The following is a 20,873-nucleotide window of genomic DNA, read 5'->3' as shown; positions in this document are numbered from 1 at the left end:
GTGAAAAAGCGCTGTACAATTAAGAAGGTAGACAGACTCCCCCTATCACAGATTTTAGCACGGTTGCTGACTATCAACATCCAATAATGCCTTGAGTTGACAGTGGAATTAATCTGTGATTTAAGACATCGTGCTATGCTGCTGAATAATTTTACAGCTGTACTGCACAGCCTGCTTATCATGATTTATAACATTCAAATCAAAGACAAAATATTTTGGTAGTCTCTTATGTTTTTCCCCCTAGACATTTATTGCATATTTATTCTTTCTTAGAATTTGTCAAGGGATGTGGAGTTCGTAATTTTCCACATAGAGTCTTTCCAACGTTTTTCATGTTCCGGGAGTAGAAAGTGGGGGATACTAAACAGAATATGTGTTCAGTAAGTTTGGACAGTCATCTTTTGAAAATACTTCTTATATCCCTTCCTGTTACTCCCTTGTGCAGATTTTGACCTTAATAAGCTCACAGTGGTTATCAAATCAGTATGTCAAGGTTTAAGGAAGGGCCCAAATCAGCGAACAGACAACAAATGACTATGTGAATACAAAAATAAAAGCAAACTGTACTGTTATAGATGAACATGCAGGTCTTTTTAATATCAAGAAACCTTAGCCACTTTCAGCAGTTCATACATAGACTGGCAAATTCTGTGATAAGTAACTCTTGTTAAATGAATTAGTTACAGTGGGTAGAACTTCATCCTTTCTGGATATGTCTTCCTGTACTGAAGCCAGTGTGAGCTGTGAGTGTGGTATTTGGATTCAAATGTTTCTTCAGGTACGAATCTTATAGAAGATCTAGGACCAATTACAGGTAGTCTGTGACTTACCATCACAATTGAGTTTTCTGTTGCTAAGCAAAGCAGTTGTTAAGTGACTTTGGCTCATTTTACAATCTTTCTTGCCACAGCTAAGTGAATCAAGGCAGTTGTTATATTAACAACACGGTTGTTAAGTGAATCTACCTTCCCCATTGACTTGGCTTGTCAGAAGGTCGCAAAAGGTGATCACATGACCCTGGGATACTGCAACCATCATAAATACACGCCAGTTGCCAAGCAAGCGAATTTTGATCACTTGACCATGGAGGTGTTGCAATAATTGTGTGAAAAGTAGTCATAAGTTACTTTTTTCAGTGCCATTGTAACTTCAAATGGTCACTAAACGAATATAAATCAAGAACTACCTGTACTGCTAAACATATGTGACGCATTTGTTCTCCATAGTGAGGGGAGGAGTATCCAGGATGGGTTGATCTTGTCCTCTCGTTGATTGGACTGAGTCAGATAAGCTCTTTAGGACACACCCTGGTCACCAGGTACTGCCCAGTTATCGCCTCAGTCCCTCAACTGGACGGTTTGCCATCCTGGATCCTGGAATATTGAGAAAAACATATAAAGCTGAACAGAAAAATAGGAATTGCCTTCCTGCCGCCAAGATCAGCCTCCTCTAGATTGGATAACTTCCTAGTGGGGTAAGGAGGACTGCCACAAGCCCTCAGGGGTGGCATGCTGCCCAGGCCACTGAGTGAGACCAGGGACACTCAGTGAGGACCTGCCAGGCAAGCCAGAAATGCAAAGGCACAAGCCTTATTAAGGCAAGCCTTGCTGCGGAGGCTCTACAGGCACTGGAGCATTTTGCCGCTTCCCGCAGGGGTCGAATGGCGAACCACAGCTTTTCCAAGCCCCGCGGAGCGCCCGCACTGCTCCCACATTGTCCGACTCATCGGAGAGACCACAAGCAAGAGACCGGCTACAGCGGCATCTGAAGGAGGCAGGAGGCAAGAAAGACCGGCGGCAAGGGCACGCAGCAGCTCCTCGGAGCACAAGCCACTTGAAAAAGCACTTTTAAAGGCAGTGCCCTTTTTTTGGCATGCGGTGCCATTTTGAAGCCGGGAGGAAGCACGTGACCCAAGATGGCGGCGCCCAGCAGCTCCAAGAAAGCCGGCAGGACCCAGGTAGCTGCATCAATGGCCAGCAGCCCCATTGGAGGGGCAGAGGATCACCCATCCAGGTTAGTGGCCACTCCAGAGGCTGCCCAGAAAGTGGGGGAGCAAAGGCTAGAGCCAAGAAGAAGCACCTTTCCCCCAGGGCAGAGTTAGAGACAGAGAGTGGCCCCAAGCCTTCCAAACCTTCTTTTAAGTATGAGAAGCCCAGGCCCGGGAACAGAGGGGAAGGCTCCAGGGATTTCTTCAACCAGCGGGGCCACAGAGGAGGACCCTGCCTTGCAGGCAAGGATCCCTATTGACATTTCAGGCCTTTGGGGCTCTGCTCAGGAGTGGCAATTCCCCCCGCCCGCACTGCATCACTGGGTACAGCCCTGCCCAAGGGACTACCACCTCTGGGATTTCCCCCTGCACAGGTGGGCATAAGCACCAGCCAGCAACCCCCCTCAGGGGTACCCAACTTTCAGAACCTGATGATGTGTGCCTTCCAGCAGTGCATGGCAGTGGCATTCCAGCAGCCACAGATGCAGCTACAGGTGGCATCTCCTCCTAGGGTTCCAGAGGGCCTGGAAACCCATGGGGAGGACTGTCCCAACTCCCCAGCCTCATCCCAAGAGGACAGTGACCTGGAATGCGAGGAGGGCGAGATTAAAGAGGATAAGCTATCTGAAGACGAAGGCATGCCACCTCCTAAACCGGCCTTTTCTGGGTTATTTCAGCCCTCCTTGTACAAGTCACTTCTCTTCAAGGCCAAGGCAGCCTCCAAGCTCGGTAACAGAGCAGCAGAAGCACCGCCTCAACGCCAGGGCTTCTCAGCAGAAACCATCTTCGATGAGCAGGCCATTGAGGCCGACATGGTACCAACTCCCAGGGTCTTCCTTGACCTGGTCAAGTGCCAATGGGCATCTCCCACTGCGAGACCCACGCCCACATCCACGGACAAGGCCTTCTTCAATGTGGGTCAGGACATGGCTCAGGTCCTGTCGCAACCCACCATCGATGCACCTGTCATGGCTCTGCATACCCCTACCAACATGCTAGGGGAACCAGAGGATGCTCTGAAGCTGGAGGACAAGAAAGCGGACCTCACCCTGCAAAGGAGTCTTCAAGTGGCTGCCTGGGCGGTGAAGGCAGCCACCACCGCCTCCTTCTTCAATTGGTCTTCTCTGCTTTGGCTACAGGAGCTGCAGCAGCGAATTCCCATAACTGATGTCAAAGTGGACCAGGACATCAACAAACTGGTGGCATCCATCCAATTTTCATCAGACACCACCTTGACCGCAGCCAGGTTTGCCTCCAGGGTGATCTCCTCATCCATAGCATCTCATAGGCTGCTGTGGCTGCAACAGTGGCAGGCGGACGTACACCACAAGTGGCGCCCGGCATCAGCCCCCTTCACGGGGGACTCCCTTTTTGGAGCAGCTCTGGACCTCTACCTGGTCGAGAACAAGGACAAGCGGAAGGTGCTCCCACCGCTCCGAAGAAGGGCAACTTCAGGGCGGCTCCATAGCCCAGATGTTCCTATTCCCAGGGACAAGACTTTGAGCCCTCCTTCCAGGGTCAGGATTCCTTCTGGGGGTCAGATGTGGGTTACTCAGGTCACAGGCAGTACCAGGGAGGATTCTCTGCCAGGCAGAGATACCCAGATAGGCAGCAGAGAGGCAGGCAGCAGAAGCGGCCCTTTCGAGGGGGCGGAGGAGGCAGCGGGGGGGGGGCGCTCCTTCCACAAAAACAAGAGCTAGATCTACCTCGCCCCCCATTGTGGGACGTTTGGCGTACTTCGCTGACCGCTGGGACCAATCCTCCTCTGATAAGTGGTTACAGAACACCATTAGACATGGCTTTTCACTTGATTTTCTTTCCAGCCCCCCAAGCTTTATCCAGGTCCCAAATAACCCGACCCAGAGATTGCTGATCACCTGTTGGACATCCGGGCTATCACACTAGTGCCTCTAGATCAGCAGGGTCAGAGGTATTACTCTATCCTCTTTGTAATCCCCAAGGCCTCGGGTGGCTGGATGGTGATTCTTGACCTGAAATGCCTGAACCATTTCATTCGCTATAGGAGGTTTAAAATGCACTCACTCCACTCCATCTTGGAGGGGGTTAGGCAGGGAGACTTCTCACTTCTATAGACCTCACAGAGGCCTACCTGCACATACCCATTACTCAGGTTCTGCTACCTAGGGCACCACTTCCAATACCAGGCCTTGCCTTTTAGGTTGTCTTCCTCCCCTGAGTTTTCACCAAGATAATGGCTGTCCTGGCCGTATACCTGAGGCAGTTACCGGTTTGAATTCAATGTTATTTAGATGACCTGTTGTTGCAGTCATCCTCCTTTAAGGGTGCCCTACAGGATCTAGACACCACAATGACAGTCCTGAGAGACCATGGGTTCTCAGTAAATCTGGCCAAAAGCCACTTTCACCCCTCCACTAGTCTGGTCCACCTAGGAGCCCTGATAGATACAGAGACAGGCAAGGTTTCTCTGTCATCAGAAAGACAGCTCTCTCTCTCAGACAGCTAGCTACTCAGATAGGCAGGGGGCATAGGGTGTCCTTATTGACTCTGACCAAACTGCTGGGCACCATGGTCTCCACCACTGGCATTGTTCCAATGGAACCTCCAATGGTTCCTTTTGCCTTTCCAGTGAAGGCGCATGAGCTGTTCCCAGACCAAAGTCCTTCTCCCAGCAGAAGTCTCCTGCTCACTGACCAGGTGGATGTCCCCGGCAATAACCAAGGGTGAAGTCTTCAGAACGCCAGACCGGGTGACAGTAACTATGGATGCCAGCCTGCTTGGGTGGGGCGCCCATCTGCAGGCTCAGATGGCGCAAGGACAATGGAGCCAGGCGGAATTGACTCACAACATCAACTGGTTGGAGCTCAGGACGGTCCACCTGGCCCTGTTACAATTCCATCGCTCTGTCAGGGGCAGGCACATCTTTGTCCTCACAGACAACATCACCACCAAGGCTCACTTAAACAGACAGGGGGGGACCAAATCGAAGGCCCTTATGCAGAAGGCCAAAAGACTGGGGCAGTGGGCCGAAAGAAATCTGCTATCATTAAAGGCTGAACATATAGCAGGGGTGGACAACATCAGAGCCGACTGGCTCAGCCGGGCTGAAGTGGACAACTTGGAGTGGAGGCTGCAACCAGCTATCTTCGAGGAGGTGGCAGGGCTCTTTGGTCGCCTGGAGGTCGATTTATTTGCCACTCCCCTCAAAACCCAACTCTCGAGGTTCTACTCCAGGTACCAGACACAGGGGGAGGGGCGGAGGGGGTGGACGCTTTCCAATGCCCATGGCCCCAGGGACTCCTCTATGCCTTTCTACCCTTGCCCCTGATTCCCAAGGTCATACATAAAATCCTTGGGGAGGGGGCGGAGGTGGTGCTGATTGCCCCTCGCTGGCCCCTGAGGCTGTGGTTTGCCGATCTCCAATCGCTCTCGGTGGACAGGCCCTGGAGGATCCCCCAGGAGAGGATCTCCCTCAGCCAGGGGTCACTGGAGCACCTGGATCCTCAGTGGCTCCAGTTGACCGTTTAGCGCTTGAGCGGAGCATCCTGAGGGAACACCACTTCTCCCCTAGAGTAATACAGACTATCCAGGCCACCTGCAGACCCTCCATGGAGCACATTTACAGCGCTACCTGGCGTTCCTTCTCTACATGGTGCAACTCCCGGGGGCACAATCCAGTGCGGGCCACGGTTCCACAAGTTCTGGACTTTCTCCAGGCAGGCCTGGACAGAGGGTTAGCTCCCAATACAATTAGGAGACAGGTCTCGGCCATCTCATTGGTTCTTCTGTGCGGCAGGGCCCATGGTCAGGCGATTCCTCAAAGGGGCCTCCAACCTGAAACTGCCCACGGTACACAGGTACCTTCCTGGGGCTTGCACAAGGTATTGGACGCTCTGACAGGCGCTCTGTTTGAACCATTACGAACAGTGTCACTTAAGTTTTTAACTCTTAAGGTGGTGTTTCTGGTGGCCATCACGTCCTCCAGATGGATATCCGAATTGCAAGCACTGTCCACCAGGGAGGACCTTTGCATGTTTCACCGGGATAGAGTGGTGTTAGGGTTGGATCCTCCTTCATACCCAAGGTGTGTTCCTGCTTCCACTGCTCACAGGAACTGATATTGCCCAACTTCTGTCCAGGCCCTTCTTGCCCATTGGAGAGAAAGTGGCACACCTTGGATGTAAGGAGAGTTCTGAGGATTTACCTCAGAAGAACCCAACTGAACAGGAAATCCGAAGCCCTGTTTGTCTCCTTCCAGCTGGGGTCTCTGGACAACAAGGTGACTTCCACCACCATAGGCAGGTAGTTGCGGACCTGCATTGCTACGGCCTACCAAGCTCAGGTCCTGCAGACATCGAGCCCTATCACAGTGCACTCCACATGAAGCATGGCCACTTCTACGGCCTGGGCCACACAGGCTTCATTGACTGAGATCTGTAGGGCAGCCACGTGCTCGTCCCCCTCACCATTTGTGAGGAACTACAAGTTGGACTCCTTTGCCTCGGCAGAAGCATTGTTAGGACGCAGGGTGTTACAGGTTGTTCACAAGGCGGGGAACATGCCCCACCAGGCATAATTGGCCATGTTCTCTTCATGTGTAACCCTCCCTAGGGACATGTAGGCTTTGGTACGTCCCATCCTGGATACTCCTCCACTCACTATGGAGAAAGGGCGTTGGTACTTCTCTGATATGCCTCTTCTCCTAGTGGGGGAGGAGTATCCAACCCCTCCCTGACATGGTGATGTAGCAAGTGTTATGTTGGTTGTTAAACTGTTACGTTGAAGGTATGAATCAATAAAAGTTTGAAACTAAAATAAAAGTCTGGAGTGGATGGCACCACAAGTCGGATAAAGTTCTTCGCTGATAACTGGGCAGTATCTGGTGACCAGGTGTCCTAAAGAGCTTATCTGACTCAGTCCAATCAACAAGAGGACAAGATCAACCCATCATCGATACTCCTCCCCCACTATGAGAAGAGGCCTATCAGGTAAGTACCAACGCCCTATATGCTTCATGAATACAACAATCATGTATGGAAAAAAAATGACTTGGCATCTCAAACTACCTTGAAGTCTTGTCCTTTCGTTATGAATGTTACCCTCAAGGATATAGATATATTTGTTATATATACATACTACCACATTAATTCTCCTGGAATAAGTGACAGTATGCAAAAAAGTGTGGAAAGTAAGTGAGCAAAATAAATTAAAGGAAGGAGAGAACAGAAAAGGAATTCTGTTAATATTTATTTATAAACAGAATTTTACCTACCTACCGTATTTTTCGGAGTATAGGACGCACCTATACTTATACACTTATCCGTCTTATACACTGAATACAGCATTTTTTGCCTCCAAAACCCTGCCCCCTTCACCAAACTGGCCGTGCATAGCCTTTAGGAGGCTTTCAGAGTCTCCTGGGGGCTGGAGAGGGCTGAAATTAGTGAAAAACAGATCATTTTTTGCTCAATTTTGCCACCCAGCCCCCAGGAGCACTCTATAAGCCTCCTAAAGGCTATTCATGCCCCTTTCTTTTGACAAAAAACAGGCTTTTTGCTCATTTGGGGGGGGCAACCCTCCAGGAGCACTCTACAAGCCTCCTAAATGCTATTCATGCCATTTGGTGGGGGAAAGGGGACCGTTTTTGCGAAAAAACGGGCCGTATTTTGGGAGGTCTGCAGAGTGCAAAAGCTTTTTTTAAAAATTTGCTTCTTCAAAATCTTGGTGCATCTTATATTCCAGTGCGTCTTATACTCCGAAAAATATGGTGCCTATTTCCATCCTTTGAACCAGCTATTTTTTTCCTTCCCCTTTATCTCAACTCATTCATGCTTCTTATTCTCTCTCTCTCTCTCTCCTAAAAAGTTTAAGGTCTTGTCAGCAAAGCTTTGGAATCAGATCTTTGATATTTATAGCATAACGTTTACATGACTTTATCTGCCAATAAAAATTAGAAACAGCTATTATATAAGAAGGCAAGATGTACTGTAATTTATAATAGCTTTTCAAGACAGGAAGTAGAGGCAAATTCTTCAGCTGGCAGAAGAGAGAATGAAGCTCAAGAATTCTCTGACCTTATGGTACTATGTTTTAAAGTCTCCCAGAATAGCAGTGACTTAATAGCACCCGGATTTGAAATGGAGTAAGGTGAAGGTGCTAAAACAAAAATATCCTTTCTGTCAAAGGTTTTTCTTGGTGCCTAATGTAGGCTCAGAGTTAAAATTTTGCAGATATGGCAACAATAAGCTTTCAGAAAGAATGTGTTACAGCAGAAATCCTAATTGAAGAAAGATGTATTTATTCATTGAGAGAGAGGGAGGGAAGGAGGGAAAATAGCTTAAACAAATAACTGCAGGTGATTAATAAATAGAAAGGACAATTAAAAATAACAATACAGATTGTCCTTGACTTACATCCATTCATTTGTAAGTGTTAGAACAGCATTGAAAAAAGTGACATCACCAATTCTTGCATTTTCGACTGTTGTAACATCCCCATAGTCATATGATTAAAATTTAGGCACAGGGAACCACTATTTATTTACAATGGATGCAGAGTCCTGGACCACGTGATCTCTATTTGCGATCCTTCACAGCAGACTTCCAACAAGCAAAGGTCAGTGGGTGAAGCTGGATTTAATTAATGACGATGTGGATTCATATAACAACTGCAGTGATTTGTTTAGCCACTGTGGCAAAAAAATAGTACGACTCACTAAGTCGTAACAATTGTAAAAGGATTTTATGACTTTGCAGTAGCCTTTAAACAAACCCATTGTTTGTCATAATGCAGTTTTGCTGGAAACCAGAAGTGCTGGTTTTCAATGAGACCAGTGTAAAAAACAGTCATGAGACCGGGGGCAGGGGGAAGGAACGGGGACACGACGACACTGCAGCCAGCCATAAATGTAGGCATGTTGCTGATGTCTGAAGTGGGGTCATGTGACTGTGATGGGGGTGTGGCTGTCAGAATTTGGATCCTGGTCATAGGTCTGCTTTTTTAGGTAAGTCATAACTGAGTGGTCATAAATCGAGGACTACTTTGTATATGATATTTTTTTATAGAATGGACGTGCAGAATGTCTATTTTGCTGGATCTGGTAGGATGGACAAGAGTAAATCCTTGACTTGCATCCATTCGTGTAGTGACAACTTGAAGTTACAGTGGCAAGGAAGAATGTGACCCATGACTGGTTTTCACACTTTAGGACTGTTGCAGCATCCTCATGGTCACGTGATCAAAATTCAGATGCTTAGCAACGGGTTCATATTTTATGATGATTGCAATGTCTCGAGGTCATGTTGGACATCTTTTGCGGCTGGACAAGCAAAGTCCATGGGGAAGCAGATTCACTTAATAACTTAACAACTGCAGTGATCCACTTAACAACCGTAGCAACGAAGTTCATAAAATGAGACAAAATTCACTTAACTGTCACACTTAACAACAGAACATTTGGGCTCAATTGTGGCCTTTGATGACTACCTGTATTGAAAAGAGGAGGTAACCTGGCTATGTGCCAGGTGAATAATAACAAGCACATAGAATTGTACCTGGAAGGCTACTGGAAGCCAGGGCAGCTGGATAGTGGTATCACATGGGTGAACCTTGACCAATGGTGCATATGCCACTGCATTCTGCTAAAGAAGCTTCTGAATGTTTTTTAGGTCATTCCCACGTAGAGTCCATTGCTGAAGGCCAAATGGGAAGTGACTAAGCATCATATATTGCTAAATGATTTTAATGATAGCTAAATTTGTTTTAATTGTATTAGGTTTTATATCATATTCTGCAGTTCGCATTTTGTTGTAAAATGCTTGGTGGGTTCAGAAAAGCAGAAAAGTGGGTTATCTATTTAATAATAAATAAATACATTAAGGTGACAGTTTATGGTATTCCAGATATTTCTGTACTGCAATTTCCATACTTCTTAACCTAGCTGCCATGCTGACTGAACTTTAGAAGAGTCAGAGGCCAATGCTACCCTGAGGGCAACTCATTAGCTGTCCCTGCTGATTACATACACACACATAGGGCTTGCCATCAAAACCAATGTGAACTGTTGCTATCTGGTCAGAGAACATTGTGTGACACTCAGCATAGTCGGTCCTTGGGCTTACTTGCCTTTTTATATTTTTTAAAAAGAATAGTGCCATTTGAACTGTTTCAAAACATTCATTGGATGTATTATCTTGCTATTCCACCAAGAAATCGAAATAATACATTTATTTCCAAAATTGAAGAAAGAGCTGGCACCTCACAACAAAACAACACACCAGTCACTAGTGTCTATGGAGATACTCATATCCAGGCCATGGTTGTCCCTAAAGTGCTTTTGAAAAGGCAACTGGACTTTGTTTGCTTTTTCCTTTGAAGACATTTCACTTCTCATCCAAGAAGCTTCTTCAGTTCTTGACTGAATGGTGGAGTATGAAAGGATTTATATTCCTTGCGGTCATCTGGAAAACTTGAAGATTTATCTGTGCCCTCAGGGTTACCTGTATGGTGCAAATGGGTGTGGAATCTTCTTGGAACTGTGGAAAGGACTGTGTTGCAAACAGGAGATGGGGGGTGTCATATCCCTCCCCCTCTGTTGAGAGAGGGTTGTTAGTGCAACACATGTGTGTTGAGATAATTGAAAAAACAAAGGGTACTTTCACAAGTCTGCATGTGATGTTTGTGGTATTCCTAGATCTGTCCCACTTCTATGAGGTCTCCCAATATAGTATCTGCTACACAGGCAACTGTGAGGTACAGTTTAAGATGAAGAAAACTCATGGAGGACAAGGAAACTCGCTTTTGATTTCTTCAGAGTTTAAGGATGGACCTGTTTTCTACTGGTGGGAAACACTGTCTTACTGCCCCCAGTGATTAAGTCGCTGTTACATTGTTTTTCTGTTCCACTATTTTAATACTGTACTCTAAACAGACATATATAGTGCTTAGACTACATTGCAGTAGTCGTGATGACAAAACACCTTTTAAATGCCAAACAAAATACTGTGAAATGGTTCAATGCCATTGTCAACCTCCAATATGGAGGTGGCTGAGAGTGCCTGTGTGCCCTTTCCGGGTTGCCACACATGGGGAAGGGGGGGGGGAAGCCCTGTCACTTGAGAGGGCCTGTCATGAAAGGGATGGTGGGGAGGGACTCACGGGAGAGGGTGCATGGTGGAGCAATGGGACCCGAATCCAACAAGAGACAACGAAGCAGCGACGGCTAAGGCGTGAATGCTGAAGACATGAAAGGTGATTGCCGGTGGTGTTCCAGAACATCTGAGAGGGGTGGAAAGTTCCGGAGTCTGGATGGCAGACGCTCATAGCACTGACTTAAGACTCACTTCGTGCTGAGATTCTGTGCCGGAATAAAGGGGTGTGACTCTGCTTGCTGTGTGGCCTCCTAATTTCGGTGAGGCTCAGAGCTTGGAACCGTGACAGCCATTTCTTTGAAGTGTCTTAGGCAGCTGGAGGCTGCATTGATTGTCCCATCTGTTTTTCAGGCCAGCTGTGGGGACTGGGGGTTAAAACTGTTTCTCAGAATGGTGGCAGAATGGATGAGACCAAAAGCAGGATTTTTTTTTCCTTCTTCAGGTAGTTCTCAATTTCTCTTCCTAAGTGAAACATTTGTTAAGTGAACGTTGCCCTATTTTATGACCTTTCCTGCCACAGTTGTTAAGTGAATCATTTCAGTTATTAAGTTAGTAATATCATTAAGTGAAATTGGCTTCCCCATTGACTGCTTGTCAGAAGGTGATCACCTGACCCAAGGACACTACAGCAGTTATAAATATGAGTTGGTTGCCAAGCATTTGAATTTTGGTCATGTGACCATGGGGATGCTGCAATGGTCGTGTGAAAAATGGTCATAAGTCACTTTTTTCAGTGTCGCCGTAACTTTGAAAGGTCACTAAATGAACTGTTTTAAGTTGAGGACTGTATTTTTGATGTCTTTGGCTCTGGCCAGAGTCAAGCACTACCTGTATTCAATTATCTCCAATTCTCTGAGATTTTCGAGAGAAATCCCTGCAGTTTTCTTGGTTAGATTTTTCAGAAATAGTTTGCTATTTCCTTCTTCCTAAGACTGAGAGAAAGTGATTGGCACAATCACCTAGCTGGCTTAGTGCCTAAGGCAAAACTAGAATAGAATCAGAGTCTCCCAGATTCTAGTCTGATGCCTTAACCACTACACCAAATTCAAATATAGGAATATCTACTCTTAAATTTAATGTTAAAAAAGATGAGAATTTTAGAAATAAAAGGGCAACCGGTCTGCATGCAAATTAAAGAGCATGCCCGTTATCTCTTTTCTGTTCTCCTAATAACAATTGGCATGTTATGTTGAAACCTGATTCATCAGGTTTAATCACTACTGTTGCTCTTTTGGGGATTCCCCAGAACCACCCTTTTGCTTTTTTCTAAGGTATTTTTGTACTTCTGAAAGCAGTGAGTAGATGTTCCACCCCTTTTTGCATTGCTTCAGTAGAGCTTTCTACCTCAAGTGATTTTGGTCAGTCACTTTGCATCCAGGATTGTTGCTGTGGGGAAAATTAAAAGGAGGAAGAGTACTTATACTACCTTGAGCTTACGACAGAAAGACAGGATATTCTTCTAAAAAAATTCATTAAAGTGAAATAGAATAATCTGTGAATTGCTGTAGTGAGTAGAATATTAGTCATAAATAATGGTTCGCTTAGTTGAAATCCATGTTTATCTTTAAGCTTTTTGAATAACCCAACTACCATTTATTTTCAATTCAATTTACACACACCCATTTTGCTCATTTGTCTAACCCTGTAGTTCTTTCTAAGAATGTTTGATGGCTTTTAAAATATCAGCACTGCTTTAATATGTTTGCGTACAGGAGTAATTGTTTGCTGATTTGTTTTTAGATACCAAACTGCCAGAATAACACACGACATAGATTTTTTCCAAAATAACTATGTGTTGACCTATAACAACATTACACTTTATTTTATAATTAACTGCTGGCACAGAGAAGTACATTGAAGCTCACTACACAACTATTTCATAATGACACTTTAGGAAGGCATGAAAAGTTAGTGGCTGATACAGTGTTTGAACCCTGGCAGAAAGCAGGCATATCATCAGCCAATCCCTGGATAAAACTTCTGATCAATGGTTTTACTAGCAAAGAATAACTTCGGTCTTTAGAGTCTTTTTAGTTTTACAACTTTGTATCCACCTTTCACTTTCATCTTGTCCTCAGCTGAACTTCCTGTGTTTTAGAGTAACTTACCTATGGGTATTTGGCATTTCCTCTCCAAGACAGAGCACCTTCTGGAAGTGATAATAAATCTTAATCCTTTGATTTTAGCATGAACTGGAAAAAGCTTCTGATCTAATAATTTGTTTAATGAGCCATTACCCTGGTAGGGTATTCACAGTGGTTTATACAAAAATAATAATTATAATGAGTTACTACAATAGGAACTTCTTTCCCTGCCTTTTGAAATGTCTGCAGCTACTCTTCAGGAAAACAGGAAGCTCCTTATACCAATGGATTTTAGTAAGCCATAATGTGGCTTGGACAGTTATAGCTAAGCATATAGTTTGGTTAATGGCTTAGTAGTTATGAACTAAGCTATTGTCTTGTTCAACAAATTATGGTTAAAATAAACGATGTCTTTATATGCTGTATACACTAATAATGTTATGTAATTCAGTATAGCCAACATGAACAGACATAATTTTGCAGGGATGCTGGCTAAAGTTGCTCTTATTCTCCCCAATCCTTCTTGCAAATAATATATTTGAGAATCTGATTATAGTAGTAGATTTGTATAAGCTTAGACAGAAAGTGTACACCTATATTTTGTTTGTTTGTTTCAGGTTTATTTATATTTATATGAACATTCAATCCTTGCTGTGCAATAAGGATGAAAGACTGAAAGTTTCCATTAGTTTGACTTTAGTAATGTAAAATGAAAGTAATAAAATTAATAATTGCATTGATGTAAATAAAGAGGCAGTCATGCTTCTTTTACAAAAGGTTTGTGAATTACTTTTTTCTACTGCTTATAAAAAGGGACACTTTTTTCATTAGAAAGATCATTATGATCTACTTAATGGATTTCACATTAAACCAAATTTCAATCTCAACTGATAGAAACATGCCATAGATACAGTAAGGTTTTTTTTTTAAAGCCCACTTGTAGAAATTGAGAGTACAAGGCAATATCCTTAAAGGTGAGATGAATACAAGGCAAAGGAAATACAAGGAAAAAGGCATTTGATTGGATCCTATTGGAGAGCCAATTTATTGTAGTGTAGTGTTTTGGCACTTGGGATTAGAAATAGAGACTCAGGTTCTCAGTTACAGTTACAGGTACTCATTGGGTAACTTTTGGCCAATCATACTATCTGTGTCCAGCCTACCTCATAAGATTGCAGTTATGAAATAAACTTTCCCTACCTTGACTTAAAATATAAAAATAGCGGTGGAATAAAAAGTCTTTAAAAAAGAATGCATTAGTAACATTAAGAGGTATTCCTTTGCATAAAAACAAAAATCTCCCATTTCATCATTATATCAAAGGTGTTAATCATATATGCACTGCACTTCTGTTTATAGTTTACACTTCTGTTTACAGAAAAAGGCTTTTGAAAAAAGCAAGGATAAAAAACCTCATTGTATGCTCATTCCAAAGATTGCATGATTTCATTTATATAAATCTTGAGGCCAATACTTTGTGTGTTACTGTACATAAATAGATTTTTAATCCCTGTTGGACTATATATGCACTTTACTTTTTCTCAGTCTGGTTAAATTTAGCGTCTGCAATACGATTTTTTAAAATCAGGGCCAAGACTGGGTTCCAATACATTCGAAGGATATCAGGTTGGGAAAGTGCAATAGTTCCTGTAGTAACAGGACAAATTTTCATGATCACAAGAGATAATTAGGGATTGTTTGCTTGTTCAATATAAATTTTATACTTGTGCAGTATAAAAAAAGGCTTAAATGTGCATTTATTTTTTGAAACATCAAACATGGGATGTTTGATGGTAGTTTAGATCCCATAATCGAATGGGATAAATCATAAGACATAAATTACGTAATATTGAGCGGCGTTTTTCGTGTTTACACTAAAAAGAAAACCCCACTGCGTCCAAGCAGGTAACTATCCAGCGGGATCAATGAGTAAGCCTTGCTGAGGTCAGTGACGCTGCCTCCGAGTAAATGAGGCAAGCATTGATTTCTAAGGATATGACGCTTACCTGATTTTTTCTCCCCCACTGCTGTCCTCCAATAAATGAATAATTAAAATCCCCGTCTCCTGTCTATGCCACTTATTCTACTTTTAGCCTTACCTGGCTCTCCTTATCCCTGAGATAAGGAAAGCCTCCCGGACAGGAGCCCAGCCACCAAGCAGCACGCGGCTGCAACAGCAATCCTTCGGTAGGCATTGCGCACGGCGGAGCTGCAATTCGGGATTTGCAAAAGGAAGGAATTCCGAGCGGAAAGAGAGGTCCGGTCCTCCTCCTCCTCCTAGACGCGCGCCGCCTCGTCTCCACTCCTGCATGGGACGTTCCCTTCCTCTTCCTTCCGGGTGGCGTCCCGTTCCACTTGCCGCTCCAAGGAGCGAATGAGAGCGCCTGTGGAGGGCTTTGTCCCTAGACGCTCTCCGTACGAGCGATGCTCCCGGCTTCGCTCCTCTTGGAGCCTCTTTCCAAGATGGCGGCTGCACAGCCAGCTCGGCGCAGTTGGGTCTCTGCAGCCGGGTCGTGAGCAAGCGAGTGGGTGACATCGCCTCTTTTTGTCGGTCAGTTGCCCCCCCGCGCTCCTTCGCTCTGGTCGCCTGGCCGGGCTGCGGAAGAGCTCCTGCGGGTTGCCATGCCTGCCCTGGTGCACGCATGAAAGACGCCGCCGCCGCCTCCGTCAGAGCCATGGAGGAGCCAAAGCCGGAGTGCAGCTGCTCGGCAAGCAGGTCAGATTCGGACGGGACTGCAAAAAAATTAATGCATTAGCAAGAGAGAAAGTTGCTCGGGTTTTTCCCCCTTTCCTACAGCTGCCTCGCCTGCCTTTTCAGTAACTTTCTTTCTGTGGCTTCCGCCTGCCTTGCTGTTTCTGCAAGAGGGGTTGCTTTTTTAGATGCTTTTTTTTGGTAGAGTAGACTAGCCCTTTTGCCAACCCAAAAGCACCCTGTTACCATTGCTCTGCGTTCAGCCAAGAGGGTTGCTGTGAGTCGGTTTTTGTAGAACGTAAAGTCTTATTTTTGCCTTTGCAGAACAGGAATTCCAAAATAGGCAGTTACTTATTACCCTCTTGCAACGAATGTTGGCTGTATGCATTGAAATGCATTGAAACCAGTACTTTTTACCTCCCCCGGAAGATCTTTTTCAGGCTCGTTTTTGCATTGTTCATACGGTAAATAACATTTCAACATGCCACAGTCCCATCCTGTATGAGCTTATTCAGAAGTTCAGTGGGTCATAGTCTAAAGGCAGCATGCAACAGATCAAGGGTGTAGTTCTTGTGCTTTTAGCATGAAAATCCCTCAATCTCTTCTCTATTTTTTTCTTTACAAGGGAAAATTCTGAAGCCAATATATTTTCTAGTGGTTGTTGCCGGCGTGCTGCAACAGGGATAATTACACCAAAGGAAGGGGGTGTAGGTTTCCTTTAAAAATATGAAATGTGCGTTGCAGTATAGATTGCATAAATGCATTTAAATGAATTCTTCAGCCCTAAATGCTACTGAGGAAATAGATTCAGATGTGAACATTTGGACAAAGAGGAAAAAGGTCTTCGTTATTTTGAAATTCATTTCATTGATGCAATAAATTGGATGCTTATGTTACAAAAACTCAAATGTACTAAATTTGTTAATCAGATCTAGTATTGTGGTTTGTAAATAAGTTTATATTCTAATTTTTATGAATTTATTTGATCTCTTTTATTCAACAGGTTAACTAATTTCCCGCTATTCATATCTTTTGTTCATATGCCTCTAATGCAATTTTCACTAAATATTGCAGTAGTAGAATGGTATTTTGGATTTTCTGTCAAGTACAGTTCTGATTTCAAGTGCCAATAACTAGTTGATTCCCCCACTAAGTTTCAACAGGCAGGAAAAAAAGAATACATAAAACTGAATTAGTTGAAAAAAATGCATTTTTTCCTGCTTCTTTTTAAAGCAGGGTGTTGGAAATGCAGTCTAAAAGGTATTCAGAAAATGACTTTCAAACTGTGTGTTTGGTGATTATTTGGAAAATAAATCTAGTCTCAAAAGCTTGGTCCATGGAAAGTGAATCTGCTCTTCTGTTTTCTATGTTTGCTCTTGCAATTTGGATTCTTACACCTTTCACTATAGAAAGGATATGTTTGCCATTCAGCTTACTGATTTCAATACAATACAATACAATACAATAGCAGAGTTGGAAGGGACCTTGGAGGTCTTCTAGTTCAACCCCCTGCCTAGGCAGGAAACCCTATACCGTTCCAGACAAATAGCTATCCAATGGCTATTTCACCTGAATTCCCTGTGTTTCCTGAAAATGTGCAGTGCTTCGTTGTTTATATCTTTCTTTATAGTTCCAGATTTTCTGGAAGAAAATATAAACCAGTTCTTATTTTACTTTGTGCATAGCCACATATGTAATGATTAAGGATAGGAATAGTGGCTTGTCATGGGCAGCTGAGGGAACTTCCATGACTGGCTAGGTAAATTAACATGAGTCTGTAGTATTTAATCTTAGAATCAGTTATTTCTTCCAAAAATTGATAAGATAACCTTTTGTTACATCACAAACCAGAACTTCAGTAACATTAAGATATGTATTATGGATTCTGGAATCTAATTGTGAGCTTCATGTGATCATTTCTTTGCACTGTACTGTACTATACTGCATTGCATAACTAATGTACGTTAGTCGGAATTGGTCTTGGGAAGTGAGAATGAAAATTATTTCATGGCTCTGATATTTTCAGACTTCCAGCTGACTGTTAAAGTGCTACATTAATCTTTGTAATTCCCAAGCAATTATTTTTCTCACTTGGATAACATCCTGTTGATTCATGTTACTTCTCACCAACAGGTACTCAGGAAATGCCTTCTTTTAAGAATCCAGCATTGTACATTGTCAGTACAGGATGGATTCTAAAATAAGTAGGTACATTTTGAGAAAAGAAAGAAAGATGAACCCCTTGTATGTATGGCTTATCTGTGTACCTCTTTATCAAGAAGCCATTGCTGCACTCAATTTTGGACAATTTTCATCCATGTGTCCAACCTTCCCTTAGTTATTGTGAAGGTGACTGAGCATGCAACATGCACAGGAGTTTGAAGGAAATAGATTATCTGAACCCATTTCAGTTGGGTTTCAGATTAGCATATTTTACAAACACAGCATCAGTCCTATTTGCTAATATTCTTTGATGGAGCTGGGATGAGGATGATGCATCTTTCCTGACTCTCTGCTTTCTCAGTGGTTTTTGATACTATCAATCTCAGTATGCTTCTGGCCTGTCCAAGTGGAATGGGTGTGGGGAGAAGTCTCTTGCACCAGAGGGTGTTCATTATCCCTTTGATTAAACAGTAAACATTTATCGGGACCCAGGAAACATTCTTTTTCTATCAAAGCATCTGCCTTCTGGAACTGCAATGTCCTCCCCTCCAATTTACCTGAATTCCACCTTGATTATGTTCAAGAGATCTTTAAAAGCCTGGCTGTTTTCCCAGACTTTGGAAGAAGGATTTTGTCTGAGGAACTGTTTTTTTTTTCTTGATTCACATAGCTTGTGTGCTTTTTGTTTGATTGTTGCATTGCCTTTTAACGTTTACAAACCACATAAAGTCATTTGGAGTTAGGCAGTGTGTGAACCAATCAGTTTAATGCTAGCTCAGTGTTGGTGTCCTCCTTTATCAAGTGATGAAAAGGAAGCATTTTTTTCTGATAGATTGGATCTACTTAGCCTGTTGCTGCTGAAATTTCTGATGTTGTTGAGTGATTGAAAGAGATGCAAATATTTAAACTGTTGAGAATAATATGTTAGGTTGTTTTCAAGCCTATCTTCTTATGAGGGAAGGAAATTTTGTTGTGCCAAAGTTTCACAAACCTATGAGAAAGAATGCGTAATGTATGCCCAGCACTGCATGCAGTCCAATAAATCCATATGTGGAGATTCCCTGAACCTCTCCTCCAGTTCTCTGCAAATTGTAATCTCTATTATGATTGTAAAAACAATCAGCTACATAAGGAATGACAAATGTTAACTGTAATCAGATAATTTAATTTCATTCCATTTGAATAGAAATTAAATTGTATTAACTTATTACCCTTGTTCCATTCACCTTTTTTGTCTTAACTCTTATCATGTTTTAATTAACCCTCACCCCAAGCACACTACAGAGGAATTTGCATATCCTTATTTTATGATTGTGCTTTTATTTTTATTAATCACAGAATTGGAATTAAAAATAGGTAGAAGAGAAATAGCTGTATGGTTTCAGACCTAATATTCAGCAGCTGTGGCATTGTTTATTTTGCTTGGGTTTTGCTTTGGAAGGGGCACTTTAGAGTGCTTGTGAGTACAAATACAGCACCTGGCTGCACCTTGTTAAAGGAAACTTCTCTGTTTCAAGCATTTCACAGCAGTAGCACAATCTTGTAGACAGACTATTTCAGTGAGTCACAAAAGAGTGCTATGGTCATGATTCTGCACATGCTGAAGCATTACACAGCCCTATTAGATAGTGCAATCTTGCATATTGTGCTTCAGAAACAAATTTCACTGAAATACCCTTAGTTACTAGCACAGAGAATCCCAACTTTAGTGAGGTGAGTGAAGTAGGACAGTATTTTCATATAAAAATCTATATAGTATTGAATCACTTTGCAGATTTTTGCTAAACCAATCAAAGGATTCTTATTTTCATTGTAGATCAGGCAAGTTCTTCTGAGAAACCCATAAGCTTGTGAAAAGCCCATAAGAGAACATGAGGGCAGCAGGACAAAATTCAACAATTAATGTTTATTGACATATTGTCTCACAATATGGATTTGCCACAATTATCATTGCCAGGAACTATTGATAAACCTCTGTGAACTAAATTCAGCTTATGACATACTTATTGTGCCAGTAATTTCCATAGATTAATCATGCAGTTGTTGTGTGAAGAAATGTTCTTTGTCCATGACTATTATACATCAGTTGGATAGGGTGATTCAGGGTTCTAATATTAGTGCACCTGGTCCACAAAAGATTTGTGCAACAGTGCTAACTTCTTCAGAGAAGCTGGTTGGTAAGAGATCAAGATGCTATTGCTTAGAAACTTCCTAGCAGTTACTCAATGATTATTTCACAGATGAGAAAGGCTAGTCTTGGAAACCAATTTCATGTTTCTCAGCTGGCTTAGTTCCCAAACATTTGGAGCCTGATAAATCATGAAACTATAATTGATGCTTGTGTAACTACAAATTGAGAATGTAAATGTATGGGTGTTTAGACTTATATATAATACAAAAAAAATCTGTAGTGAAATGCTGATCATCCTGCATACAAGGCAGTTTGTTTTCATGGTGGATAATACTGGCACAAATTATGGACAAACTTTTGAATTTTCCTTTAATTACTTACTTACTTACTTACTTACTTACTTACTTACTTACTTACTTACTTACTTTATTTATTTATTTATTTATTTATTTATTTATTTATTTATTTATTTATTTATTTATTTGGTTTATATTGTGACCTATCTTATGTATTATAAGTCTGGGTTTCTTACAAAAACAACAATACAAAAGACAATAGAACCAGTATCAAAAATTCCTGGCGCTCTGAAAACAAATTATCCTCCATACAAAAGCATTTAAATTGACTGGAAGCTATGCTCACCCTAACCCTATGATTGGGGAAGAGTGAGCTTGCTCTTCAAGCTTTC

The 20,873-nt window shown here is 42.9% G+C and overlaps 1 protein-coding gene across 7 annotated transcripts in view; it reads left to right on the top strand.

Moving 5' to 3' along the window:
• MAP3K4 (mitogen-activated protein kinase kinase kinase 4) overlaps positions 1-20,873 on the top strand; it is a 104,143-nt gene that overhangs the window by 17,055 nt on the left and 66,215 nt on the right. For 2 of the 7 annotated variants that reach the window (XM_014066765.2, XM_014066764.2), the window contains exon 1: positions 15,604-15,915. The exons of 3 other annotated variants lie outside the window; for them this stretch is intronic. In XM_014066765.2, the coding sequence (XP_013922240.1) occupies positions 15,842-15,915 (74 nt within the window). In that variant the 5' untranslated portion in view covers positions 15,604-15,841. Of the gene's footprint in view, positions 1-15,603; positions 15,916-20,873 lie in introns of those variants that run through there. 2 more of the 7 variants (XM_014066768.2, XM_014066767.2) reach the window with 1 other exon arrangement.

The sequence above is a fragment of the Thamnophis sirtalis genome, unplaced genomic scaffold, assembly GCF_051295495.1.
Source record: "Thamnophis sirtalis isolate CommonGarterSnake01/CBP01778 unplaced genomic scaffold, rThaSir2_p1.2 scaffold_6, whole genome shotgun sequence".
Lineage (NCBI taxonomy): Eukaryota > Metazoa > Chordata > Lepidosauria > Squamata > Natricidae > Thamnophis > Thamnophis sirtalis.
The sequence above is the reverse complement of the archived record's forward strand: the minus strand, read 5'-3'. Positions and strand labels throughout refer to the sequence as shown.